This window comes from Solanum tuberosum, unplaced genomic scaffold, assembly GCF_000226075.1.
Source record: "Solanum tuberosum cultivar DM 1-3 516 R44 unplaced genomic scaffold, SolTub_3.0 scf00152, whole genome shotgun sequence".
NCBI lineage: Eukaryota > Viridiplantae > Streptophyta > Magnoliopsida > Solanales > Solanaceae > Solanum > Solanum tuberosum.
The window spans coordinates 388,420-416,312 of record NW_006239078.1 but is presented as its reverse complement, the minus strand read 5'-3'; the positions used below and the strand labels follow the sequence as shown (position 1 = coordinate 416,312).

The 27,893-nt window shown below is 34.4% G+C and overlaps 3 protein-coding genes, 2 long non-coding RNA genes and 1 other non-coding gene across 7 annotated transcripts; 3 read left to right on the top strand and 3 right to left on the bottom strand.

Moving 5' to 3' along the window:
- The first annotated feature begins 99 nt into the window (after positions 1 to 99).
- LOC102580424 (probable serine/threonine-protein kinase kinX) lies at positions 100 to 6,898 on the top strand. 2 transcript variants are annotated; one of them, XM_015311245.1, is made up of 6 exons: positions 100 to 410; positions 1,281 to 1,357; positions 1,424 to 2,857; positions 6,215 to 6,319; positions 6,420 to 6,491; positions 6,658 to 6,898. In XM_015311245.1, exons 1-6 carry the CDS (start codon positions 287 to 289, stop codon positions 6,727 to 6,729), a joined length of 1,884 nt encoding a protein of 627 aa, XP_015166731.1. In that variant the 5' UTR covers positions 100 to 286; the 3' UTR covers positions 6,730 to 6,898. The 2 variants fall into 2 exon arrangements, with proteins under 2 accessions (XP_015166731.1, XP_006353184.1); XM_006353122.2 differs by having other exon boundaries at positions 1,281 to 2,857.
- On the top strand, positions 2,864 to 5,368 carry LOC107061635 (uncharacterized). The gene is made up of 2 exons (XR_001474124.1): positions 2,864 to 3,171; positions 3,957 to 5,368. It is a non-coding gene; the product is annotated as an uncharacterized lncRNA (long non-coding RNA).
- LOC107061634 (uncharacterized) lies at positions 4,203 to 6,208 on the bottom strand. The gene is made up of 2 exons (XR_001474123.1): positions 4,734 to 6,208; positions 4,203 to 4,296 (listed from the first exon to the last, which is right to left on the bottom strand). It is a non-coding gene; the product is annotated as an uncharacterized lncRNA (long non-coding RNA).
- A 1,564-nt stretch (positions 6,899 to 8,462) lies between the features above and the next one.
- LOC102580091 (uncharacterized) lies at positions 8,463 to 18,736 on the top strand. Its single transcript, XM_006353121.2, has 22 exons — positions 8,463 to 8,706; positions 9,161 to 9,688; positions 10,576 to 10,793; positions 10,878 to 10,934; positions 11,030 to 11,164; positions 11,642 to 11,760; positions 11,847 to 12,152; positions 12,513 to 12,600; positions 12,692 to 12,797; positions 12,888 to 13,001; positions 13,632 to 13,795; positions 13,906 to 14,020; positions 14,641 to 14,865; positions 14,976 to 15,166; positions 15,883 to 16,050; positions 16,138 to 16,243; positions 16,349 to 16,486; positions 16,835 to 16,996; positions 17,093 to 17,293; positions 17,405 to 17,599; positions 17,684 to 17,755; positions 18,230 to 18,736. The coding sequence occupies exons 2-22, from the start codon at positions 9,194 to 9,196 to the stop codon at positions 18,380 to 18,382; spliced, it is 3,528 nt and encodes a 1,175-aa protein (XP_006353183.1). The 5' UTR covers positions 8,463 to 8,706; positions 9,161 to 9,193; the 3' UTR covers positions 18,383 to 18,736.
- Positions 18,737 to 22,004: 3,268 nt separating this feature from the next.
- Positions 22,005 to 23,424, bottom strand: LOC102579771 (mitochondrial uncoupling protein 5-like). Its single transcript, XM_006353120.2, has one exon. The coding sequence runs from the start codon at positions 23,172 to 23,174 to the stop codon at positions 22,200 to 22,202; it is 975 nt and encodes a 324-aa protein (XP_006353182.1). The 5' UTR covers positions 23,175 to 23,424; the 3' UTR covers positions 22,005 to 22,199.
- Positions 23,425 to 26,959: 3,535 nt separating this feature from the next.
- On the bottom strand, positions 26,960 to 27,041 carry TRNAS-GCU (transfer RNA serine (anticodon GCU)). The gene has a single exon. It is a non-coding gene; the product is annotated as a tRNA-Ser (tRNA).
- Between the last annotated feature and the right edge of the window lie 852 nt (positions 27,042 to 27,893).

The following is a 27,893-nucleotide window of genomic DNA, read 5'->3' as shown; positions in this document are numbered from 1 at the left end:
GCCCAAGAATGAGATTGATGGTGGTCCTAAGTTCAAAGGCCCAACTAAACTTTTCAATATAATACTACCAATAAAGATATTTCATTGCCTTAGCTTTTTTTCTATTTCACTCATTTTTCTCCACCTGCTTCACATTCCAAGATTTTGTTGAGCCCAGTAACACCACCACCACACTTAAAAGCTAAAACCCTAGCGTTTTCTCCTCCTCTTCTTCTTCTTCTATATAAACCTCCATTACCCCTCTGTTTTTTTTCAGGGTTAAACAGCATTTATAGCTGAAAAAACAATGGAGCTTTGTGTACCTCAAACCTTCTCGAATCTTCCAAATTATAGGCTTAGTAATCGAGCTCAACTCCAATGGAGACCCTCTCTTCTACTAAAAAAAAACCCAAAATCTCGATTCAATTCAGGTTGGTATTTCGAATTTTAGGGTTTTTTATTGGGTGTTAGAAATTGTGCGATATTTGTGTGTAAAGTCTGTTTTTCTTCTTCTGTATGTTCAGCATTTTTTTTTTATTTGAAGAACTAACTTGAATAGCCAGCTACCCATTTGATTAATTAAACGAAAAATAGCAGGCGGATGTATAATTTTGGTATTATATGTGTATGATTGTGTACATATAGGTATGTCAGCTAGAAAAAGTAGTAAATAGTAAATCTTTTTCTTGGATTTTTACCCATTTCCTTGATTCCTAGAAGTCCCTTGTTCTTTTTTTGTTTTTATTAAATTGTGTTGAAGTTAAATAATCTTTTGCTGTTTGGTGCTCTAATGCTAATGAGGATTGTTTAATTTACTGCTATGTAGTTTATATATATATTGGGTGTAAGTTTGGATTTTTTTTTCATTTCTAAAATAGTTTTTTATGTTATAATTTACTATAATATAGTTATACCTGATACACTGAACTATACCAATGCAAAGGAAAACATCCGGCTACATAGTTACTATTTTCGTGATTTTTTTTGGTAAGTATTATGTGTAACGGGCTCATAAATGTTTTCAAATTGGGTTGCTGTTTTCTGGGTTGATGACAAGATTCAATATTTAGACTGGAAAAAAATGTATTAAAATATGTCTTTTTGTTAAGAGTTGCTCAGATTTGTCGTTATGTAGAGGCTGCTAAGTTTTGGTAAATTGTCTGAGAGCTCCAATAGTGACTTGAGGAAAGTAAGTTTAGTTTTTTGGCATTGGTTTTGTTGAGTTGTTCGCGACTTTGATTGGATAATGGTGGTGGAAGAGTGATTGTTTGCCATCTTATGGTTTTCTGTTTATACTTCAGGATTACTTTACCGTAAAGGCTCAGCTGTTAGAACAAAAGCAGAGACAGAGGCTTATGAGTTATATGTACCTCCTACGGTTGAGGAGAAAGATGATGGAGCTGTTAGTACGGTTGAGGAGAAAGATGATGGAGCTGTTAGTATGGTTGAAGAGAAAGATGATGGAGCTGTTAGATCAAAATCAGAGGAAGAGGCTAATGAGTTATATGTACCACCTACGGTTGAAGTGAAAGATGATGGAGCTGTTAGATCAAAATCCGAGGAAGAGGCTTATGAGTTATATGTACCTCCTACGGTTGAAGAGAAAGACGATGGAGCTGTTAAGAATGGAGCACCAGTAGAAGATTCTAGGACTGCCGCAGACACGGATGCTTATGCATCTTTGATATACGAACCTCCCAAAGTCGAAGAGAAAGACGATGAAGCTGTTCAGAATGGAGCACCAATTGAAGACTCTAGTAAAGACAAAGAGACGGATGCTTATGCGTCTTTGATAGACGAACCTCCTAAAGTTGAAGAGAAAGATGATGGAGCTGTTCAGAATGAAGCACCAATTGAAGATTCTAGCAAAGACAAAGAGACAGATCCTTATGCATCTTTGATATATGAACCTCCTAAAGTTGAAGAAAAAGATGATGGAACTGTTCAGAATGGAGCACCAATAGAAGATTCTGGGAAAGACAAAGAAACAGATTCTTATGCATCTTTGACATATGAACCTCCTACAGTTGAAGAGAAAGATGATGCAGCTGTTCAGGATGAAGCACCAATAGAAGATTCTAGGAATGATAAAGAGACGGATGCTTATGCAGCTTTGAAATATGAACCTCCTAAAGTTGAGGAGAAAGATGATGGAGTTGTTCAGGATGAAGCACCAATAGAAGATTCTAGGAATGATAAAGAGACGGATGCTTATGCAGCTTTGAAATATGAACCTCCTAAAGTTGAGGAGAAAGATGATGGAGTTGTTCAGGATGAAGCACCAATAGAAGATTCTAGGAATGATAAAGAGACGGATGCTTATGCAGCTTTGAAATATGAACCTCCTAAAGTTGAGGAGAAAGATGATGGAGTTGTTCAGGATGAAGCACCAATAGAAGATACTAGAGAAGACAAAGAAACAGATTCTTATGCATCTTTGACATATGAACCTCCTACAGTTGAAGAGAAAGATGATGCAGCTGTTCAGGATGAAGCACCAATAGAAGATTCTAGGAATGATAAAGAGACGGATGCTTATGCAGCTTTGAAATATGAACCTCCTAAAGTTGAGGAGAAAGATGATGGAGTTGTTCAGGATGAAGCACCAATAGAAGATACTAGAGAAGACAAAGAAACAGATTCTTATGCATCTTTGACATATGAACCTCCTACACTTGAAGAGAAAGACGATGCAGCTGTTCAGAATGAAGCACCAATTGATGATTCTAGTAAAGACAAAGAGACAGATGCTTATGTGTCCTTGATATATGAACCTCCCAAAGAAGATTCTGCTGTTCAAGCTGAAGCACCAATAGAAGATTCTGCTTTGGAGTTTGAATCGCAATTGTCCAAGTTCTTTGACACGCTAAATATTAAGGTGCGTTCCATCTTCTTGTTGTTTGTTGTCTTAGTAAGACTTGCTGAACTAACAATTTGCTGTGAATATTGGCTCTTTGACTAGCCATTCTGGTGTACCAAGTAGTATACATTTAATGGTCTGTCTGTACAGCAAACACCATATCATAACGCCCAAAGAATAGGAACAAGGAGATTAAAATTGCAATAGCTGGAGAGGGAAAATGATCCATATGGAGAACTGTTTCCCAAAAAAAAGAAATCCATTCAGAGAAAAAATAAACATAGGTATACATTTTTGGGACATTGTTTCCAACAAATCAAAGTATTAAGGAGGTTAATTAAGACATTTTTTAATTCCTTGAACAACACATAGAGTCATTGTCAAGACAGCTAGGTCAAAAGTACAGGGATTAAGTTCATATTATAAAAGTATAGGCTCAGCAGTTTGTGAAGATCTCTTATATACAATATTGACTACTATGCCTCCATCCAAAGCAAGTCTGGGTCACCTTTTTCTAACATATGCTAGCAAAGTACTTGATTTGTCTCTCTTTCTTGCTGGTGGTTCTTTTTTATTGTCAAAAGTCTGACTGCTGTGATGAGACTCAGAACTTGTTGAAAGTTTGACACCTTGATGAAACCGTCAACAGTAATGTTGACCCTGAGCGGTTACCTGAGCAGTCATATCTTCATGCTTCTTCTAGTTGTCATATTTTGAAATGCTTGTGAAATTAATGTTCAACTGCAATGAACCTTTCAACAAATAGTAGTCTAAATTTGGTGATTTTTCAAATATTGAAATAGCTGGAAAGGAGACATAGGATACAAATAACTGACACAGCCGTCTGGAATGAGGTGTTGTTGATTCGTTGATTGATTTTCTTCTCAACTATTCGTTCCAGCACAATCAGTATTTTGGAAATTCTTGTTCCTTAATCTCTTACATATACTTGAAAAACACACATAATTTTTCTCTTTTGTTTATTGGTGTTTTTACAACAACAACATACCCAGTGAAATCCCATTATTGGTGTTTTTAAGATGTAGAAAAAGTCGTCTGCTGTGATGATACCCAGAACTTGTTGAAAGTTTGACTCCTTGATGAAACTATTAAGGAGGTTAATTAAGACATTTTTTAATTCCTTGAACAACACATAGAGTCATTGTCAAGACAGCTAGGTCAAAAGTACAGGGATTAAGTTCATATTATAAAAGTATAGGCTCAGCAGTTTGTGAAGATCTCTTATATACAATATTGACTACTATGCCTCCATCCAAAGCAAGTCTGGGTCACCTTTTTCTAACATATGCTAGCAAAGTACTTGATTTGTCTCTCTTTCTTGCTGGTGGTTCTTTTTTATTGTCAAAAGTCTGACTGCTGTGATGAGACTCAGAACTTGTTGAAAGTTTGACACCTTGATGAAACCGTCAACAGTAATGTTGACCCTGAGCGGTTACCTGAGCAGTCATATCTTCATGCTTCTTCTAGTTGTCATATTTTGAAATACTTGTGAAATAGATGTTTAACTGCACTGCACCTTTCAACTAATAGTAGTCTAAATTTGGTGATGTTTTAAATATTGAATAGTCAGTAAGGAGACATAAGATACAAATAATTGACAACCATCTGGAATGAGGCGTTGATTGATTTTATCTCAATTCTCACCTGCTTGATTTTGAAGCCATCTAAGTTCATTCAGCACGATCAGCATTTTGTGAATTCTTATCCCTTAATCTCCTAGATGTATTAGAAAAACACACTTAATTTTTCCCTTTTGTTTATTGGTTTTTTTAAGAAGTTGAAAAAGTTGTCTGCTGTGATGATACTCAGAACTTGTTGAAAGTTTGACACCTTGATGAAACCGTCAACAGTAATGTTGACCCTGAGCGGTTACCTGAGCGGTCATATTTTATCACTTCCTTTTTTAGTCTTCATTTGAAGTGCTTCTGAAATACATGTTCAATAACCCATGTTTCAATAAATAAGTCCGTCTTTGATGAATCCTTCTTAAGCTCAATAATTCTTATCCCCCTTCTTTCTAACCTATTCAATAAAAACACATAATTTGGCTCTCTTCTTGGTTAGTGTTGCTTTTGTATTACCACAAGCGGACTGCTGTGATGAAACTTGGAATATGTCGAAAGTTTCTATACTTGGTGAAACCGTCAACAGTAATGTTGACCCTGAGCGGTTACCTGAGCGGTCATATTTTATCACTTCCTTTTTTAGTCTTCATTTGAAGTGCTTCTGAAATACATGTTCAATAACCCATGTTTCAATAAATAAGTCCGTCTTTGATGAATCCTTCTTAAGCTCAATAATTCTTATCCCCCTTCTTTCTAACCTATTCAATAAAAACACATAATTTGGCTCTCTTCTTGGTTAGTGTTGCTTTTGTATTACCACAAGCGGACTGCTGTGATGAAACTTGGAATATGTCGAAAGTTTCTATACTTGGTGAAACCGTCAACAGTGATGTTGATCCTGAACGGTTACCTGAGCAGTCATATCTTAATCAATTTCTTTTTCTATTCTTCATTTTGCAAAGCTTGTGAAACATGTCCAATTGCAAGATATGTTTCAACAAAATACAGATGGTTTCTGATGGATCCAAATGATTTTGCTGTTGAAATTCTGGTTGAGGTATTTCTTGCTTCACTAGTTTACCCGTTAACACTTGTGACCATTTTCCTGCGAAGGGTCATCATGCAAATTTGATTTTTATTTTCCCCCTATTTTCCCACTAAATTATTCCTTATTAGATGTAATATTTAGATTTAAATCTGGTTGCTGTGATGAAAATTCAGCTTTTGAAAGTCGCAAGGCTTGAAGATGCATCGGCAGTCATGTCGATTCTGAGCGGTTACCTGAGCAACCTCACCTTCCTTGCTATTCTTTAAGTATCATACTGTCTGTCATTCTCTTCTCATAATCCTCCCTTCCTCTGTGATATATGATATGGTTGTGGTTCGTTGAATTATGCACTGTGCTCTTTCTTTCATCATGCAATGTATTTGGTGCATTTGTAGGTTCTAGTTTATGGGGATATGTGACATTTTTTTGTTTTCTCAAATTTGTTTGTGTATGGCCTTCTTAGTGCTTTTTGCTTTTTAGGACTTGGGAGGGACGCTAACAAAGGATCTGGTGAATTTAGCTTTCGTTGTATAGCTAAACTTATTGACATCCAAATGCTTCATTGTATATGAGATTTTCTCGTAGCTTAAACTAAAGATATCCGCAAGCTATGGAAAATTTGAAGAAGCTAACTATCACTACTACCGTTTCACTTTTTCATACTGTTGATTATAAATTGTCGCCTTGTCTACATCTGAGATTTCCTTCCAATTGTTGACACAAAGATTTCCTACTTACCAGTATGATCCTAAAGATTCCTCTTCAATTATCCTATTTGGTGGTGCTGTTCTCACTGCTCTTTGGTTGACAACTTCAATTGTTGGAGCCATCGACTCTGTTCCTTTGGTTCGTACTTTCCTCTCTATCACAATCGACCCTTTTGTTATTTCTTTGAAATATGTTTTCCTCGTTGCTGACAGTCGTTCTGTATTGTATAATTTTTCAGTTTCCTAAATTAATGGAATTGGTGGGTCTTGGCTACGCTCTCTGGTTCACCTCCCGTTATCTACTATTCAAGGTAATGCCTGCACTACTTACTATTGCTCAAGCTGCAGTTCTAATTTCAGTGGACTCATCGACATGTCAATGCAGCTCATTATCGACTCGTGTATTCATCTTTTATGAGTTAGAAGCTTTACGTTCATTTATCGTTCTAACTCTTTGAAATGATATTGTATCTGCAGAAGAATAGAGATGAGTTTGCTGCTAAAATTGAAGATCTTAAGCAGAAGACGTTAGGTTCTCGAGATGATTAATTTTTACTTGGAGAGAACTTGTGTTCCTTTTTAGTTTTGTGCAAAGAGGAGCTGTATTTTATAGTAGAAGAGATCTATTCATGCCAATGTGAATAATATAAATTTGTGTATATGCACATTTGTTTTCTTGAATTCACGATCTATAAATCACATGAAAATAACTTTATCACTGTTTTGTAGATGAAATGTGAACAACCTATCCTGATTCTACGACTCGAACAATGTTAGCTCTGAAACTTACCCTCAAAATTTAATAATCTCTCTACTGATTCATTAAATTTCCAACTAAAGATGCCTATATAAATAACGTCATTAATACTAAGGTAAAACATTTATAATCTCATTTCTTTGCACTTAATTTCATTTGACCAATACTTTAAACTGTTTGACTTTTTCAAGGCACTTATCTTAATTTCGTTTTAAAATAACTTGTCATATTTTACTTTTCGAAAGTCGTGACATATGACATGTACATATCATGTGATTCTTTCTTGCAAATGCAAAGAGAAGATGCAAGTAAAGTAGTAGTGAAAACATTAGTCCAAAAAAGAAAAAAACTTTAATAAACAAAAGGAATCTAAAATTTTAGATCTTTCCAAATCACAGAATATTTAATAAATGAATTAAATATTTTTTCCTTTTTTTGAAATCTTTTTCTTAGTCAATAAGGTAAAGCACCGAATACACTCTCTGTCCCATTCATACATTCTCTCACCTATTTGTTTTTCGTACTTTTCATATATTTTGAACTCAAGTGAAAATTTCGACTCCATCATTCATTATGACTTATTTTAAAATAAGTCAAGTAATTCTCATTCCTTTCCCAAATTTCGTGCCCACTCAATTAGTCCATATGTTTTTTTTTTTACTTGATCAACGCCCACTGCTTGACCATCCAACTCCGCCACGAGGCCACCCTCAAATCCTCATAATTTCACTATATTACATATAAATATTTTTACTTACTTATCGAACACTCAAAATTAGCCCAAAAAAAATAACATTTTCCTTTCATCCCAAACACACCCTAAAGCTTAATTAAGTAAATTTCTTGTGTGCAACCAAAACCGCTCCTCCCGCGGCAAAAAACGCGCCACTAAACGACCAGCCGTTATTTTAAGCCATTGCCACGTCATACTCACGTTACTTTCCTCACGTCTCCGTCATTTTTTTTATTTTTATATAATTAATAGAAATACTAAATTACTAATGCATGTGATTTTAACTAAACTTTCAAGTTTAACAGAAAAGAAAAGAGTAAAAGGTGGACAAAAGATAAACTTAACAGAAATTTAGGAGAATTCAAATGCATGATTTAACTAAATTTCCTCTAAATTATTGATCACTAGATTATTTTGAGAATTACATTATTCATCGAAGTACGTGGCACAACAGATGAGACTATTTTTAAACTTAGTCAAGAAGTTTCAATTTTGAGTTACGTGTACGAATTTAATTATTTTTGACCGAGAGAGTATTTTGATCTTACGCGAGTGAATTTGACTTAGTTGAACTTTAATGTGAGTCGGAAAAAAAAGAAAGAAGAGAAGGGACACAATTAAATGCTTTATGCTCTAGAGTGAGAAAGGTTTTTTATTTTCTTCTTCTTCTAAACTTGCTGTCACTTTTTTACCCTACAACAACAAGTGCATTACAATCTGTCTTGTGACTGTGTATAATATACATAACATGCATATAAAGAAAAAAGTTCCAATCTTTTCCTTATTTTAGTCATTTTTTTCTGTCCTTTTCTTTGCCTCTTTTTAATAATTTTTTTGCTTTGCTCTATTTTCACTTGTTGTGTTATTTATGGCAAGTGAGCTTTGTGTGTACACTGAATCTTTGATTTCTTAAGCAAAGATTGTCAAATTGGGTTTTGCTTTTCTTGATTGAGTTGCTAAGGGGCAAAAAAAAGCAATCTTTAGAACTGTGATTTGCTCATCTTTCTCATTAAAGAACTGGGCTTTCTTGCTCTTTGTAAGTTCTGGATACTTCTATTGGTTATTTCTGCAAACTCCATTTAGTTTTTTTACCGATTGTTTATGTGTTTCTATATGGTATTAGATATGTTAGTGTAAAAGCCCTAATCAGAATGTTGATTGACAGAAACCCTTTGACTTGCTCTGGATGATTAATGTCATATGTTAAGATTGTGTTAGTTGCTGTGTTTTCTTCACTGTCATTATTACTTGTTTGATTTGTTGCGCTTGAGTCGAGGATCTTTAGGAAACAACCTCTCTACCTTGATGAGGTAGGGTAAGGTTTGCGTACACGCGATCCTCTTCAGACCCTACTTAGGAGATTTCACCGGGTTTGTTGTTGTTGTTGGCTTTTGTTTGTGACAATAGGAAAAAGATTGTCTTTTTATTTGTTTTGTGCTTGTTGTGTTTGAGTATTTGTGATAAGTTGGACAACCCTTGATTTGAATTAGGTAGGAGATAGTGTGAAGAAGAGATAACTTACAATGTATACTCAGAGAATGCAATCTGATCCTGTTCTTGGCCGAAAAAACAATGGATTGGGCTTTGGAGTAATATGTGGTTCTAACTTTCAAGCTGGGCATTTGCCATCTGGTGTTATCCCTGGTTCAAGAACTATACCTGTGAGTGGCAGTGGTGGATATGATAATGGGTGGGGGTCGGATATGGATATTGGTTTTGATTCGGATGATGAGGTTTATGATGGACATCACTCCGTTGAAACTTCACCCCAAGATGATAAGTTTCCGAATGTTGGTACTTCAAAGAGAGAGGATTCCTTCAATAAACATATTGGTAATGCCACCAATGATGAACTTCAGCAGAAAATGTGGAACCATTCTGAGAGTGTGTATCCTGGTAATGTAGTTAAAAGTTCATCAAATTCTGTTGCAAGTTCTAAAACTACAACTTCGTTGCCATTTTCGATCGGTAACAAGAGTGCCTCATCCTGGGAGTCGAATGTGAAGTCTTCTAGACAGGTTTGCTGTTCTACTTTTGCCTGTTGGGTAAACAATGTAGGACTAGTGAGTGAAATCTTGGGATAGTTTTATACTTGTTGAGTGATATAAAAAACTGAAGTAATGTGAAATCTGCTAGGATATTACTTTAATGCTCAAACTGATGAATAAGGCTTGATATTTATGAAGTTCCTATTTTGGGGCAAAGTTTATGTTTGATCTGTTTATGCTTGTGCTTCTCATGGAATACAACAGTTATAGTTTATAAGAGTACCCATTGAATGTCTATTAACGAGACTCTAAAGAAACCAGGAAAGTAGACATAACATTTAGCAAGATTGTTATGTGAGTGTTTAGAGGAATCCCTTTTTTTCCTGAACTTATTTCTCTTGATGAGTAGGCTGCTTATTGCTACTACTTAGGAGACCAAGTATCTTGGGTTTCTATTTGACATAAGTTGCCCAAGAAGGTGGACGGAAGTTTAAGCTTTTAAAATCATTTGCAAGAAGTTCAAGCCTTAAAAACCGTGGTCCACACTGAATGAGGTACTTGTAGTGAATCAGGAATATCAGTAATTGTTTGAAACCAGAGGGTCTAGATGAAAAAAACTGGTGGGTGTAGATGCAGCAGCTATGTTTGCATCTTAGAGGTGTCACTTATTAATGAACAATAACTTCTGGCGATTCTTCTTGAATCTAAGTAGTTTGTAATGATAGTTAAGGGATTGAGATTCTTATGTTTGTTGTTTGTGGTATAAGCTCTGATCATCTGTGCCTCCATAACTGTGTCTGCGTAACTGTTATAAGGAGGATTAAGCACTCTGTTCTTCTTGTATTAATCTTTCATATGCGAATATGACAATATGTTACTCTTCTTCTGCCTACTGATTCTGTTATGTGCTGAAGCAGAGACTGAAGTTGTTCAAAAGTGATATTCCCAGTGCACCCCCGTTAGGTGGTTCATTACAGGAATGCGATCAAGTTGCTGTGCAGCGTAAAACTTTTGTGGCAGATGAAATCCCCTTCCCAGAAATATCAGGTTGTTCTGTAGCAATGGATGAAGCTAAAACATATAAAACTGCAACCGCAGGTTCTACAAAAGATGGACAATCTGATCCATCTGGAAGGTATACATCATGACATATTTTATTTTTCTGAATAATCCTCGAAGAATTTGAAGACAAAAGTGACAACCTTGTTATCATTCTCAGGGCTGGTGGTGTACCTTCTAATTCTTCATCTGCCCTCTTTCCAACATATCATGCTAGGTATTTCACTCAGAGTGGTCTAAATTTTTCTAAAGTTTCTGTTACAATTATTCAATTTATTCATCATCTTCTTGTGTAATTTGAGTTGGATACAGTGGACGAGGTAGTTGGCAAGGTTTCGTTGCTTATGAGGCATGTATTCGACTATGTCTTCACTCATGGGAGAAGGGTTGCCACGAGGCTCCAGCTTTCTTGGAAAATGAATGTGCCTCGTTACGAGATGCTTTTGGGTGCGTTTTGTTCCGATACTTGCACTCTATTTCTGTTTCCATGTTCTGTATGTTCTACTCAGTGAAAAAATATGGAAGAAGCTATATCTTGTTTGGAGTGCCAAATAGTCCTGTCTTTTACAGAATACATTAATATGCTGCCAGAAATTGCAGAATTTGTCTGTTGGATTACAAAAAATGGTTTTCAGAGACGGATCGCTTTGGGAAGTTCAGAAGCTGAGACTTATCTGGATACCAATAAGTTGTCTACTTGTGATAGAAATTTTGAATTGGACTTTTATTTTAATGATGACTTGGTCTCTGGTACTGCATACTGAGTTTATATGGTGTACTCTGTTTGATTTCCGTCACTTCCATAGGACCACCATTTTGCTTTGTAATGTTTGCGCATATTGTAATAGCATGTCAATTCATCAAAAAATTCATCCTGCACATTTATTTATCTGTAATATGGAGCTTATATTACCATTATTCCAGCGCAAGGCAAGTGTTGTTACAATCGGAGGAAGAACTGTTGAGGAAAAGGTCCTTGGAACTCGTCAGTGAGGGAGCCTCGATGAAGCCAAAGAAAACTTTTGGCAAGCTGAAAGTACAAGGTGCTTTAGTGGTTTCATTTATAGCTTTGATGACTTCTCCCATAGACAAATCGGTTGTCAAACTGAACTATATGATTTTCTTGTAGTGCGAAAAGTGAAAATGGCATTGGACCCACCCACAGGCTGCAGCTTTTCCACTCTGAAACCACCAAAAGTAAAACTGGAGGCTATACGTGCTCAGTTGTCCAATGTAAAATCGACCATCAGTTCTGAATGGGGAGCCATACGAAAAGTTCGTGTGACTCCAAGGATTCCTCCAAATGGTTCTTTATCACATCAAAGCTTGGCATACCTTCATGCCGGTACTCGTTATGTGAAAGACGTTTCTGGTATTTTGAAACTTGGTGTAACTACTTTACGAAGCAGTTCAGCATCATATGAAGTAGTTCCAGGTATGCAATTCTTAGCTGAGTTCTTGGAGTAATAATCGTTAGTACCTTTGGTTCCCTTCTTCTATTCAGTTGTCCTCGGTGAATGCCAAGGTGGAAAGTATTTCTTATTGTTCCAATTACTATGGATCTAGTGAATACTTGATGACCTATTCTGCATAGGATTTAGAATAGGAGATTTGAGGAACAATGTACTTTAGTTCAGTTCATTTCTTGCTTTGTAGGACTTCAAAATGTTTTGATATTTGAAACTTTGTGCCTAAGTTTCTGTAAAAAAAGTGATAAGTGTGTTGCCAGAAAGCTGGACACAGCTTTACTCCTTCTAGACAATGCCTCTTAAGTTTGATTTTCATCTTGATGCAGAGACATACTTTTGTTCGTTGAAATTGAAAAGTTTACCTGAAGAGGATACAGTGAAAATGCTAGCTGGATCCGCTGAAACCCATCTATTGTACGTTGGACTTGTTTGTTCAAACTTTAGATATAGCATTTTTTTCATATTCTTGACATTGATGGTTTACCTTACCAATAATACAACTCAGCTTACCGGAGGGGCTGGGGGATGACTTAATTGTTGACGTACGTGACTCGAAGGGAAACTACTGCGGCCGTGCAGTAGCTCAGGTTGCTGATATTGCTGATGATCCGGTATACTTTCTGGCTCTCATGTGTAATTATTTCTGTTATTGAGGTTTAACTTATATGGTGGAACACTTAGTTTTTATTGCAAAAATGCAGGGAGACAAACTCCGTTGGTGGTCCATATATCATGAGCCAGAGCATGAACTTGTTGGAAGAGTACAACTATACATCAATTACTCAACTAGTCCTGATGAAAATAGCAACACTAAGGTATAAAAATCCTGTAACAGCCTCATTTTCTTCCATGCTATTTGGCTGTAAGTAGACTTCCAGAAGCCAAACATTGGTACTTCTCCACCTACTTTTCTGAATTAACAAACACAAAATTTAACTTGCGAAACCTCAAGTATCATAGCTTTCTCTGAAGGATTTCTAGATTCATGCTGTATGCCATCGCTAAGTTGCTTTATTTGAATACTTTTATACTACCTTATCAATTTTTATTTTTTTTATATTACCATATGCATATATAACCATTTGTGTGGTCATCATAAAATGTAATTTGGTGAATGTCAAATTCTTGTTGTTCGGAGTTTGTTTTGATAGAACTTTTGCTTTTATGTTCTCTCTGTAAGTAGTGGAAAATAATTGAACATTTTGATCTGTCATATCATCCCCTGAAGAATGTTGTCGTTAGATAAACATTTTTCCCGGTTTTTGCTATGGTACTTAATCTCATAACAATGACATTGTAATATCTGTTGATATATTCTGCCATAAGCAAAACATGGAATATATTTATTTATTCAATAATTTTTCTTTATATTCACTATTATGTGATTTGATGGATGACCAGAAGTTAGGTTTCTGAAGTTGATTTGTTGCCTGTTTTTGTGCCAGTGTGGCCTTGTCGCAGAAACCGTTGCATATGATTCTGTTTTGGAAGCAGCAATGAAAGTTCAACAGTTTCAGCAGAGAAATTTGTTGCTCCATGGTGCTTGGAGGTGGTTAGTAACTGAATTTGCATCATACTATGGAGTCTCGGATGCATATACAAAACTAAGGTAAGAAGGTAGATTATTTTGGAAAATCTTTCATTAATTAGCATCACTCAGAGATTTGATAAATGAAACAAATGAGGAATTCTGCTAAAAAATTTCAAATTGTGTGTTAGATATCTTACTTATGTCATGGATGTTGCGACGCCCACAGCAGATTGTCTGAATTTGGTATATGATTTGCTGCTACCCGTGGTCTCTAAACCTAAGAATAGCCTTAGTCATCAAGAGGTAAGAGGATTTGGTTTGAACTTTCTGCCGCTTTTCTTTTGGATTTACTTAATTGACTTATTCCATATACTTATTCAAAGCAATATCAGCATATCCTGAGAAAATAAAAACCATCATGTTTGTGGTCAGAAAAGATTGGACTATACTTGGTATTTGCAGTTGTTATTTATTGGTTTGGCTGCTACAAACATAAGTTTCTGTGGTTCTATCTTATGATCTCTTGTTCCGCATGCTTCCACCTCTCCAACCCCCTATGCCCATACTTCTCTACCCACCTCACGGATAAGAAAAAACGAAGTGTCGAAAATGGAACTACATCGAATAAGTGGTTTTGTCTGTATTTTCTTTTTCTTTTTGAGGATGGTAACAGTTTATTTTTTGTTTTTTCTTAAAAACAATTTTAATCAATTCCACTTTTGTTCTATATTTTAGTTTTCTTTTCCAAATTCACATTTCTTTCAGTTTTTTAACATGCATTTTTTACGAAGTATTTTTAACATGTTAAGCACATGCAAGTTTGTGGTTCAGAATCAAGTGTTATTTTATTACTTCTGTGTCTCTGGGATTACAGAACCTGCTTGTATTCACTGCGATACTTTGTCTTTTTTATCATGTACCAGAATCGTATTTTAGGAGAAGTTTCTGAAAAGATCGAGCTGATTGTCGCTCTAGTTTTTGAGAACTACAAGTCTTTAGACGAATCATTACCATCAGGGATGGAAGATGTGTTCAAACCCGCTACTAGAGTTGCTGCTCCTGCACTTTCTCCTGCTTTGAAGCTGTATAGTCTTCTTAATGATATTCTTTCTCCAGAGGCCCAGTTGAAACTATGCAGATATTTTCAGGTTAGAGAAACTTTGTTCGTACTTTCTTCTTTCTTTCAAGGAATGGAAGATGTGAGAAAGTCCTTTTCTTCTGGAAGCTTTCTCACTTCTGCACATTATTTTTTGTGTAGACTGCTGCGAAGAAAAGATCCAGAAGACACTTGGCAGAAACAGATGAATTTGTCTCCAACAACAATGACAACATATTGATGGATCCTATGGCTCGCTCCACAGCTTACCAGAAGATGGTATCACTTTGTTCGAATATCAGAAATGAAGTTCATACAGACATACAGATCAATAATCAAAATATACTTCCGAGGTACCCGACCATTCCCCTCCCTCACTGGAGTGTGACTTCCTGTGTCATTCAGCTATAAAGCTGGAATTTTAGATGGTCATATTGGTCTTTTGAAGTTAGCTGGTCTTTTTTCTAGTTTTCAGATTTTGACAGCTCAATCTATTATCCTGTTTTTCTTTCTACTTTGGATAATTCTACTCATACAATAAAAACAACTATCACGCCTCAGCCATTAAGCTAGTTGGATTCGACTATATGAATCATCACTGCCCATGTCACTCTAGTTAAACCCCTCTCAATCACAGTCTATTCGTACTGGTCTACTCTAAGTTGTATGCTCGATGCGTTTTATTCAAAGCATGGCAATTTGGTAATAAAAGGTGTGAACCATTTGTTTGTATATATTTGTGGAACTTGGCAGCTTGTTTAGGAACTTAGGCACTTTGTGCTTTGTGGTCAGCATGAGGTAATAAAAGGTGTGAACCATTTGTTTGCATATATCTGTCTTATTGTATTTTGTTGTTCTTGTGCAAGTCTTTCTCTGGAATTAAAAAAACTCTGGATGTTGGTCTATTGTGGACACGAGCAATCATCTTTCTCTTGGATGTAATATGATGAAAAGGAAGACATTTAGGAAAGGCAGGGAAATATATTCTGATAGCATGTAGATCTGTTATTAGACAATTACTATATGGAATGCCATTACTCACAGCTATTTCTGGATTAATCTTCTGTAGTTTCCTAGACCTCCCAAATCTTTCATCAGCCATATACTCCGCGGAGCTATGTAACAGATTGCGTGCATTCCTTGTTGCATGTCCTCCCACTGGTCCCTCATCTCCTGTAGCAGAACTCATTGTCGCAACAGCTGATCTTCAGAAGGATTTTAGTTACTGGAACATCAGGTAATGCATATTCGTTAGTTCAGAACTTCAGCTTATACTGCATGTCCTGCGTGTATGATTTTGACAGAGGTGAAAATCCTTTCACAGTCCTGTCAAAGGTGGAGTTGATGCAAAGGAGTTGTTCCATCCATACATTACCCTCTGGATCAAGGAGAAGCGTCTTGCTTTGCTCGAATTGTGTAAACCTGACAAGGTATGTCAATCCTGACATTGCTGTGTCTAGTCAACAATATCTTCAGACGTGTTTGTTCTGAACTTCTTTCTTAGTATTCTGTACTTGACTTGGTATTATTTGCAGATAAAGTGGCCCTGTGTAGATACCCAGCACTCAACAACTCCTTTTGTTGATGATATCTATGACCGACTGAAGGAGACATTAGCTGAATATGATGCTGTCATAAGACGCTGGCCTGAATATCTTTTCTCGTTGGAAACTGTATGTACAAACATTGCTCTTCAAATTCTTCATCTTCAAGTCCTTTGAGCACTAAACATGTTTTTATTTTGAGCACTAAACATGTTTTTATTTTATGTTAATAGCAATATCAGCTTTTTGGAGGGGGGAAAAGGTTCTTCATCTTGTCTTTTCCCTCCCCGTTTTGCTGTTGAGTGTTTAGCATTAGAACACTTGAGAAGTATTATATATGGTTCTAAGATTAGTGATAGGCTTAAATGAAATATGTGAAAAGAGTATGGTTATCTCAATTCCAGAAAGCAAGATTACATACCTCCAATGCCTTGTTACTCACTAACGACACTTATGTTTTCCACGTCTTTTCAAAAGGCTATAGCAGATGTAGAAAAGGCGGTTATTGAAACTTTGGACAGACAGTATGCGGATGTTTTATCTCCATTAAAGGAGAACATAATGCCCATTAAATTAGGTCTCAAGTATGTCCAGAAAATCACCAAAGGCACAGTAACTCCGTTTGCAGTCTGCAAAGAGGTGAGCTCCTTGGTCTTTTTGCAATAGCCTTGTAAATGTATGAGTCCATTTTTTCTGTTTTCGACTTGCAAAAAAATAACTTGAGTTATTTTTCAGCTGGGAATTCTTTTGAATTCTATGAAGAGAATGTTGGATGTTCTACGGCCCCAAATAGAACTGCAATTCAAGTCATGGGGTTCTTGCCTGCCGGATGGAGGAAACGTCACTCCAGGAGAGCGTATCAGTGAAATTACAGTTATGTTGAGAACTAAATTCAGAGGTTATATGCAAGCAATCATGGATAAACTGGTAGAAAATGTAGGTATTCTATCAGAATGCATTATAGTTTTGTGCTCTCAGTATAAAATTGACTTCTTGTCTAAATTTATCAATGTTTGCAAGAGTTGTGATAATTGTTTCTGTATACAGACAAGATTGCATAGTCCCACTAAACTGAAGAAGATAATCCAAGATGCTAAGGAAGGTACACAGGAATCTGATTTACGAGTTAGGATTCAGCCGCTGAAGGATCTGCTGGATAATGCAATTGAGCAACTTCATATGGTATTTGAGACGCAAGTTTTCATAATTATTTGTCGAGGCTTCTGGGATCGTATGGGGCAGGTTAGTGAATCGCTTGTTTGTTATCCAAGAAATATTTCCTAATGTTGTGCACTCTTCAAATGACTCACGGTTGTTTAATTTCAGGATGTGCTCAAGTTTTTGGAAGAGAGGAAAGACAATAGATCTTGGTACAAAGCATCACGAGTCGCAGTATCGGTTAGTTGATGCTACTTTTCTGCTCGTTAAGTCTATTTTGTGTTCTAGAATCATCACATCATTAGAACTTCAAACCATGGTATTAGCACTACAAGGTTTAATACATGGATAAGCACGGTTAAAGACAGAATTATCCTTAATACACCAAACCAAACACCACTTTTTCCACCGGGAGATTAAATTTTGTGTAATCTAGAATCTTCATGTGATAACTGATATGGAAATAAGGGGATTGTGATTTCTGGTTCTTATAGGTTCAAAAACGTGCATATGATAATTGATGTATTCTAACGTGTTTGGACTCTTGCGCTATTCTAACCCCGTGGTGCCAGCCTGACTCTTTCACCTTCATCATTTTCTTGATACCTCAACAAAATTTTACAACGATGTATCAGACATTTCCTTTTTCGTCTTGAAATAGGAGTGGAAGGTTCATGCTTTATTTCCTTGATGGTTCTGTTTTCGAACGTGCAGATTTTAGATGACATATTTGCATCAGGAATGCAAAAGTATCTAGGCAATGCACTTCAAGAGAAAGACTTGGAACCGCCTAGATCTATTGCAGATGTTCGATCCATGCTTTGTAAAGATGCAGTGAATGACAACGACAACAACTACTTCTACTAAGAGTATTCAACAAAACTTGTACATAGCATATACCAAATACTCCTACATAGTACTTCCTTTGTTTCTACATTGCGGAGAAAATATCAAGAATTGCAGTCTCTTGCACCATACGAAGCGTAGAGATGAAGAGAGGGTTCTGTCCAATTTTGTTAGATACTCTTTATCTTTTGGTTCTTCTTGATGGCTGCTATAGAGTAACTGTTCATCATTTTTTATTCATTTAGAAATTTGTACTACAAGTAGTAGTTTACTGAGATTGCTACAATGTATGTCAATATTATACAGAAGCAATATGTTTAGAAACTATTGTGCAGCTATTTCCCTCATAAAAATTTGCCAAGTGATTTTTTTCGATATGCGTTAAATTTTGGTGGGTAGAGTTATCTGAGGTTATTGGTATCTCGTGAAATAATTGTGTTGCACACATGTACTTGATGATTGATAAGGTGTTTTAGGTATGTGTTCAATCTTTTTTTGGTTTTTTACCTGATGTCTGCTACTCGTATTGGCTTCTCTGATTAAATCTTGGTTTGAGTAAGAAAGTCACATATTGGGGAGTAAAACGCTCCTAACAAATATGGTGTTTGTGACTCAAATTCGAGATTTTTGTTTGAGAATGAAGGAGTACTTGTCACTATATTGTAGCGGGTGACTGCTGAATTATTGACTAGATGATAGCTGTCCTAGTTAATACCAGCAAAAAAGTACTATACAAATTGGGACCCTAATCTTTTATTGATATTCAATTAATCTATTAGGTTTAATCCAAGTGGTCAAATTTCTTGTCTGTGAATCTAACCATTTGGATTGGTGACAACTATATAGTAAAAATAATAATACTTCATTCATTTTAATTTATTCGCCTGATTTTAACTTGAGACGGAGTTTAAGAAAGTAAGGTAGACTTTTAAATTTTGTAGTTATTTAAACTAAAGATGTGTAAAATGTAACAAAATTTTCTTTAATTTTATGGTTTTAAACATGTGAGGTGAAGTTAGAATTTAAGAGTTGTCAGAAAAGAAAGAAGACATTCTTTTTTTAAACAGATTAAAAAAGGAAAGTAAGACAATTATTTTTAAAACAAACGGAGTAATAAAGTATGTTATGTGACATTAACTCTGTGAAGATATTTTAAATAATAATACATAATGTGTTAGTCACCAACTCACCATGTATGAATTTCATGTCTCCTTCCTTTTTAGGGATATAAAGATGGGCTATATCACAAAGTTTTTATTCAATTTTTTTGATCTTTTATTGCTATTTTTTTTTAGAAGAAGGGAACCAAGAGAATATTTCATTAAAAAGGAATAGGATTCAATGGATGTAGTGTGTAGTCAATTAGGAACTCAAATTATAGAAGGTATCAAAGCATGTGAATAAATGCATGTTCAAGAATTCATCACAATCTCTTAGAATTTAGAGACAAATTTATATTCTAAGGGGAAAAAAACCAAACTTCCTACTAACTTATAAGAACCAAATACCATTATTCCAAAATGCATTGCATGAAGAAACATCACAAGTAGAAGAAAATAATGCCTTTGCCTCGATTATTATGATAACAATATACTCTATGTAATTTCACAAGTAAAGCTCGAGGAAGGTGATGCGTCCACAATTTTACCTTATCTTATGAAAGTAGAGAGATGATTTTCGATAGACTCTCGGTATAAAGAATAATAAAATCAAGTATGAAAAGGAAAATACAACAATGAAGCAGTTATGCTGAACATAATGAGAAACATATATAATACGATAATCGAAGAAAAATAATACAAATAATAATATAATCAAAGAATAAGATATTATTAAATGAGAACAATCTTCGAGTTTCACTTATATGGGCCCACAAGTAGTAGAAGTTGTAGGACCCTTATGCATGTGCCTAGCACACGCTCCCTTACCTACTAGGCAACAACTTATGATCCCATAAATAAAACCTTTTGCTTATGTATTTACTATTCTAAATTTATCGATCTGATTAATATGATTTCATATCATTTAAATTATTTTATTAAAGAGAAGCAAAGTTAAAACTTAAATTTATGAATTTTTGATTTATTTTAGTTACTGGATTTATCAATCATTAATAAATGTGATATTGAAAATTATGTGAAAATGGATTCAATTCTTTTTGACTTTTAGAGTTTTGACCATGACTTTTTCAAAAATTTCTTAGGTCAAGCTACTCTACTTAGAATTATTCTCCCTTAAACGTGTGAAAATAAAATAAAAGAGTTTTTAATTAAATAAAACTCTTTTTTGGTGGCTAAGAAGCCATTTTGACTTTTTTTTTGTTTCTTTTTTTGTTGTCCTTTGGAGGTGGGCATGATATAATATTGTTCCAATATTAACGTAACATGGTGTTACTTGTTCTTTGTGATTAAATAAAATACTTATTTGTTTAAGATATTATTCTTTTCTTCTCAATTAATGTGAAAGGTGTTTGCTTCGGCATGAAGTTTAATAATAAAGATGATTTTTAAAATTTATAATTTTAAAAAATAAGTTATATATGAAGTTTAAAGTTAAATTGTTACTAAATATAGAAGATTCTGTTCTTTTTAAAATGGACTAAAAAGGCAAAAAATATCATATAAATTTTGATGAGTGGAGGACCCAAATATTTCGAAATATTTGATTCCCTCTTGCCAATAAACTTTTCCTGACATTCGATTAACCTTAGTCACAAGGCTTTCATGTAGTTGTCGCGCTCTTACTTCTTGCTTTCGAGTTGGTGGGTTGGGGTGGGGATCTCTTTAATATGATTTGGACAATCCCATCTCAACTAATTTTTATGATTGAGTTAGACCCCAAATTCATTTCTTTATAAAGACAAAATTGAAAAACGAAAATCATCATTTATCCCGCTATAACAACAATTTTGAAAGTCCAAAGCTACTTTATCCCACAAGTAAAACTTTGGGGAGTAAATTTGTTTATTTTTTCTTCTAAAAAAAAGCATATATATGTGGTTTGAAATAAAATTGTGTCGACTTGGTCAATTGAGATGTTATAAAATTAACCTAAAGTCGTCTTATTTTTAAATTTGGTTAAGTAATTTGCACATTTTTATACAATTGACTCTGTGCATACATTTATCACTAAGCTCAATTCCACGTATTATCTGTTTTAACTCAATGCATTATGAATTTGTTCTTTAATCTATGTCAATTAAGCCCAAACACGACTATGTAGCATATGAACTTATTCTTTGTCATGTATTGTTTGATGATTTTAAAAATTCATATGAATCAAAATTCGATTCAAACATTGGAATATATCATCAAGCGATATCCAACCATAAAATTCAATCAAGTCCAACCCAGCAGTACCCAAACCAAACATGGACTTGTGTCACATTTAATAGAATAGTTCATATCTATCAAAGATCCGAGGTAACAAATTAGACTCACCTAACTCTGGAGTGATAAATTCGAAGATGGAGTTCAAGCAAATATTGTTATATAGCCGCATAATCATCTGTGACTTATTTTAGACCATAAATTTCAAACATGTTTAGAAAATGAGATCAATGAATTGTAGTTGAACTAGTCATTAATTTCACCTAATTCTACTTCCCAACTAACATAAAAGTAAACAAAAATTAAACATTTGCTTAATCAAGAATCATTAATTTCACCAATCAAGAACTCATTTTTCATATAGAAGTAACAATAATAATAATAATATTAGAACACAACATAGTATCACTTTCCCAAACTTAAAACTTAAAAAAACATAAATTAAACTAAACTTTTTTTAAAATTCTTATACTAAAATCCCATTATTATTTTTTTCTTCGTCATCATCATTAAAAATCCTTAAGCATTTTCCTGACTTGTTCCAGTGTGACAAAGAGCACCACAGTAAATGGACCTTGCCTTGAGATTGTTGGAATAAATCCCTTATACAATGCCATTGGCCCCTCAGCTTTGATAGTTTTCATTGCACAATCAATGGCCCCATTATACGGTGGGGCCATTCCCGGCTCGACCTTCATATTCATAACACGTGTCTTAATCACATCCACAGGATTTGACGCCACCGCCGCCACAAACCCAGCAGCAAAGCTCGAAGTCACATGTGTCCCAAGCCCATCCTTCATTATCCCCTTCTCGAGGATAGTCTCTTTGAACTGATCGTACGATGCTAGCTGCGATGCGGTAACTAGCATGGCGCGGTTCACAGTAAGAGATGAACCGCGCCACAGGCTAGTTACCCCTTCGCTTTTACTCATCTGAGTAATTGCATCGATCACGCTTTTGTAGTTGCGGCGTTGAGAGATCGGAAGCCGGCCGTCGGCTTGCATGCGGACCATTGCTACATCGGCGGGATTACCGACGGCAGCTCCGATCCCGCCGGCGATTAGTCCGGCAACGATCTTCTTCGACAAAGGCATGATGTTAGTATCTGGATCCGTCCATTTTTGCTTCAGCATATCGTATAAACCCATTCTGGTTGTAGAGTAAAGTGTCTGCCGGAGAACAGTAGCTGATACACCGGAGAACAAAGCAGCAACACCTTCTTGTTGAATAATCTTAACACCTACAGAAACCGGTCCTACACGCGGTGGAGCAACAACCGACGGCGCCGGAATGGAAATAGTATGATTAGCAGCACCAGTGTGAAAAGCAAGTGCTGGACGGAGATTGTGAACAGTCGCCGGAGCTGAAATTGGGGTTTCTCCCTGAAGCTGCATACGGACTTTGATTAAATCAAGTGGGTGAGTACTACAACCAGCAATAATCGAAGCAATACCTCCTTCAACAAATCCCTTAACACCCATTATACCAAATGAATCGAGACGAAAACTTTTTCAAAAAAGAATGAATATGAATTAGGTAATGGGAAAAATTGCAAAAAATTTGGAAAAAATAGAATAAATTTCAAGTTTAAATCCAATTGGAATTAGAGTTCATCTCACTGGAAACCAGGAGATGGGAATGGAGACCGAAAGCTATAGATGCGAAGTGTGGAACGTTGAGTCTGTGAGACATAAAATTGTGAGTTGAGAAGGAAGAGGAAGAAACGAATTTATAAGGGAAAAAAGGGAAAGGGAAAGGAAAGGAAAGGGAAATTAGGTTTTGTATACAACGCGGGTTCTTTCAGTATACTTTTCTCTGCGGCGGAAGGAAAGTAGGAGCCTTTGGTCAATGGAAATATTTTTTGGTTGTAATAATGAAGTTGGAAGTTGGGGGCGGAGTTAAGTAGGATCGAGGGGATTTTTCATTCATTTGACTCTTTTTAGGTGTTGAATTTTGTTTTGTTTTATTGCGTGTTAATTTTGAATTTTTTAGTGAAAATTTTGACTCAGCCATAAATGAAAAGTGTAATATAACTCAAAAATCTTGATCCGGTCACTTCATTTGTATTATTATTTTTTAGCTATTTAGATATTTGAAGTATGGTATGTTCTGATTGAATATATAAATGTTTATATTAGATAATTTTGATTCAATTTTTGTTAAGTTTTTGTATGAATACTCAATTTTTTGTTACGTAGACAAATTAACCACTTAAACATGTCGTTTTATTTGATTATAATTTATACGCATAATTAGATCAACAAATGAATGAAGATCGCGCATCAATAGATCATCAACTATGTTCAAGAAAAGCCAGACATGCAGTTATTTTTTACTAACAATACGAATAACAATGTTGGGATATAATTTTTTTAACTGATACGAATAATAAATTTAAAAGAAATTGACTTTTATAAACTATTTATAACAATTAGATTCTCAATAAGGCATAAAATCTTATAAATATTCTACTTCAAGTCGATTGTATAATGAAAAGATGCCTCATATTTGAATTACAATTGGACAATAGTTACCACTACTTTATATTTTTCAAGAGAAAATGTTAGATAGAAAAGAGAAAAAATTATTTATTTGATTACGTGAGGAATTATGCCATTGAAAAGTTAAAAGTCTACAATGTGTAACTAATGGATCATATGAACCTTCTTGAATAAAATTGATGGTGCTTATTGGTTGAGAATAAACTTAAGGGGTCAAAGTTTTACCCCACGCTTTGAAACCGCACAATCAAAGGCAATAGCATATACCTCTCCCGGTCCAATGTGACGATATTTGATTAACCACGTAAGTTTTTAAAAAAGTTAATAGAAAATATGTTAAAAGTATTTTGTTGCTATAAAGTTATTTTTTTTATAAAATAAATAAAAAAATATGAAACTGAATTATTTTAAAATATAGAACCTATCTTATTCTTTTCTTATGTTATTCTTTTCTTGATATATTAAAGAAAGAAGTGCGACTCATAAATAGAGGTTGAAGTGTACCTGTATTTGATTTTAGGACTACCAATGAAATTCTATTCATAAAATGTAAAAGTTTACAAGTCAGTCTATTTCAAAACAGCTTCAAACATGTGATACTATATGTTCGAATTTTTGATATATATGATTAAAGTTTAATTATTTTAATCTGAACTTTAACAGCATATTACTTTAAATAAAGATGTATGAAATTAGGTTTTATTACATTGTCTATTTGAAGTTGTTCCGAAGTGGACTATATTTAATTTTTTTAAAAAGTAAATATAAATCAAATAGAATGTTCGTAAATTTTTACTAAAATAGAACATAAGGAGTACCCATTTTCAAAAGTGGTCAAGTTATGAACATGGATTATTGTACAATAATTAAAGTCTATTCATTCTTATGTAGAGATTTTGAATTTGAGCTTAAAAACAATTATTAGGATTATTGCCCTAAACGAATTTAAATTTGATCAAAACTCAATATTAATATAAAAAAAATAAAATTGGTCAAGTTGGCATTTGATGCCCCAATTTTGGCCTTTATGGCCATCCAATTGTATGGTCTGTTTATGGAAAATGGGCAAAAGCTATAGCATCTTCAAATTGTGGCTTGTTTTACATGCGTAATATTTACTCCATGTTACTTTTAACCCCCAAAAAATAAAAATAAAATAGGTAAGTATCTATTCCCTTCCTTTTCAATAAGAAATATTAAAATTAAACTAATTTAAAACCGTCTAATTGATTTTAATAATGTAATTGTCATACTCACAAAGTCTTAATCTCAATTCCAATCTTTTCTTGCCAACAAAAACAAGTTTGTCAGCTTAATATTTGACATTACAAATGTACATAATATGAAATATATATAATTTTGTGTCAGCCTCCTTACACATTTAAATAATAGAAAAAAAAAACTAATATAATATTATGAATTTATGATTACAATATACTTCTCAATTGAATCAAGACTAGTGTCATTTGAAAGATGGACAACCAAAGGGGTGGTGAGGTGGGATAGATACTAGATTAGATTTTTTTTCATTCTTTATCGAGCTTCAAAGATAGAAAAATATTTACTAAGAAAATGTTTCTTTCTTTGATAAAACTTACACTACACAAATTAATCTCCTAATTAGGAAAAGATATTTTTTTCTCACCCCTAAGGCAGTAAGGAACTGAGAGTAATTTTAAGTCATACCGATAAATTTAGATCTTTTTCTTGAAAATTTTAGACATATGAAGTCTATCCAATCCATCTCATGTTAGAGCTACATTAGCAAAAAAGAGCAAATACGAGATAATTTTACTAGGACAAACATAAGAATGAACCAAACGATTTGGGGACAATAGATATTTTCCCAAACTCTATATTATCTGCGTATATATTATTCTCTTCGACTTGAGTCAAAAATTAATAAAAAGTCATGATGTATTTAATGAAAAACAATTTAGAAAAGTTTAAATAAATGAAATTTTGCCAAATAATTACAACTTGAGTGCTTGACTTGGACTCTACTTGTGAGTTGTTCACACTTGTATGGCACCCAAAATAGAACAAATAATAAATGTTTGACGTAATTGTTGCCGAGAAAGTTGGAAAAGAACATGACCGAGTCACCGCGTTTGGGCATATGGCTTTATTAGGGGTAGGTGCTTTTTCTAACCCCCACCCACTTATGATATTTTTCTTTAAATGATTGACATTTTCAGTAAAATTACAATTGATTTGATCCATAAAAAAAATTTCGGTTATAAATGAGGGGTGCTTACTATTTGAGCAACCCCCTCTTGTCAATTTTTGTTATTAATAATTTACTAGTTTATCCTTAATGCTCACGTTTTAACCATTAATCGAAAATCAAGTCGTTAAGGATCGAAAATTAACGAACCGATAATAAATATCTTATTGATTTGGTAAGTGATTTTGCGTGCTTACAAATTGAAAATCGACAAACCGCATCGATAAAAATAGGGTTTGGGGAGAGGATAATGTATTCACCGACTTTATCCTTGTCTTGAGAGGTAGAGATGTTATTTTCGACAAACAGGGCAGTGTGTACGCAAACCTTACCCCTACCTTAAGAGGTAGATATGTTGTTTTCGATAAATACTCAACTCAAGGACTTATACATCAAAGTAGTTCGGTAAAAAAATATGACTAAGAAATTACGACAAATACTAAAGATAGCATAACAAAACATTTTGAGATGGAAAAAAAGAGCGATAAATACAATAATCGAAATATAAATAATAACGAAAAAAAAAACAATAACAAATCGTCGCCTGAGAGATTCGAACTCTCGCGGGGAAACCCCATGTACTTAGCAGGCACACGCCTTAACCACTCGGCCAAAGCGACTTTGTTGATATCTACATCTAACACTATTATACTATTTACTAAAATAAACATGGTTAGTTTATTATAGATTTGACCAAAGAAATTATAATAGTACAAAAAAATTTCAACCATGCATACAACTCAAAAGTTGTCCAAACTTCTGGCCTCATTTACTAATGATATGAAAGTTTTCTACCTCATTTAGACGTAGACAGTGACAAAATCAGAATTTTCACTAAAAGGGTTCAAACAATGAAGAAGTAAACACACAAAGAAGTAGAGGGGTGGAGTGAGGGTTCAACATCTACTTTAAATACACGAAAGATAATTTTAAATAACCATATATGAATAGTGTAATTTTTTGTTCAATGGGATTGGGATGAACCCCTCAGCTATATGTGGCTCTGGAACCCTTGCATCTAGGTAGTGTCTATTAGAAAAATTATAAAGAGTGGAATTTATCTTGAGATGTGTTAAGAATACTATCTTTTAAGAATATAATTATGCATGTTTCTCAGATTCAATAAATTCTCCTAGTTATAAAGTAGGAGCATAAACAATTTTTTAAAAAGAAAATAACCCCCCAAGAAAGAAGAGACTAGATAGGTGTTATCCCAATGGCTAGCTAACGACTAATTCGATTTCATTCAGTGTAAAATCAAATAATAAATAGGTATAAAGTATAGCATTTTAAAAAGATATTTATTCTATGAATTCATATGTTTATGCATGAATGAATGATTTTTTTTAATGATAAACAAGAAAAGATGGTTGGATTCTTTCAAATCTCCAACTCTAGTGAATTGGAACATGTATAAACCCATGGAAAATTCCTATGTGGGCCTTGTTTTGCTTTTGCCAATTGTTCTCAAC

Excerpts from the sequence above, each read along its gene's own strand:
- LOC102579771 (XM_006353120.2), bottom strand. The coding sequence starts at position 23,174 with ATGGGTGTTAAGGGATTTGTTGAAGGAGGTATTGCTTCGATTATTGCT.
- LOC102580424 (XM_006353122.2), top strand. The coding sequence starts at position 287 with ATGGAGCTTTGTGTACCTCAAACCTTCTCGAATCTTCCAAATTATAGG. Across the intron at positions 2,858-6,214 it reads TTGACACGCTAAATATTAAG|TATGATCCTAAAGATTCCTC; the intron begins GTGCGTTCCATC and ends CCTACTTACCAG. Across the intron at positions 6,320-6,419 it reads CCATCGACTCTGTTCCTTTG|TTTCCTAAATTAATGGAATT; the intron begins GTTCGTACTTTC and ends ATAATTTTTCAG.
- LOC102580091 (XM_006353121.2), top strand. The coding sequence starts at position 9,194 with ATGTATACTCAGAGAATGCAATCTGATCCTGTTCTTGGCCGAAAAAAC. Across the intron at positions 11,761-11,846 it reads TGGCAAGCTGAAAGTACAAG|TGCGAAAAGTGAAAATGGCA; the intron begins GTGCTTTAGTGG and ends ATTTTCTTGTAG. Across the intron at positions 16,487-16,834 it reads ATCTTTTCTCGTTGGAAACT|GCTATAGCAGATGTAGAAAA; the intron begins GTATGTACAAAC and ends TCTTTTCAAAAG.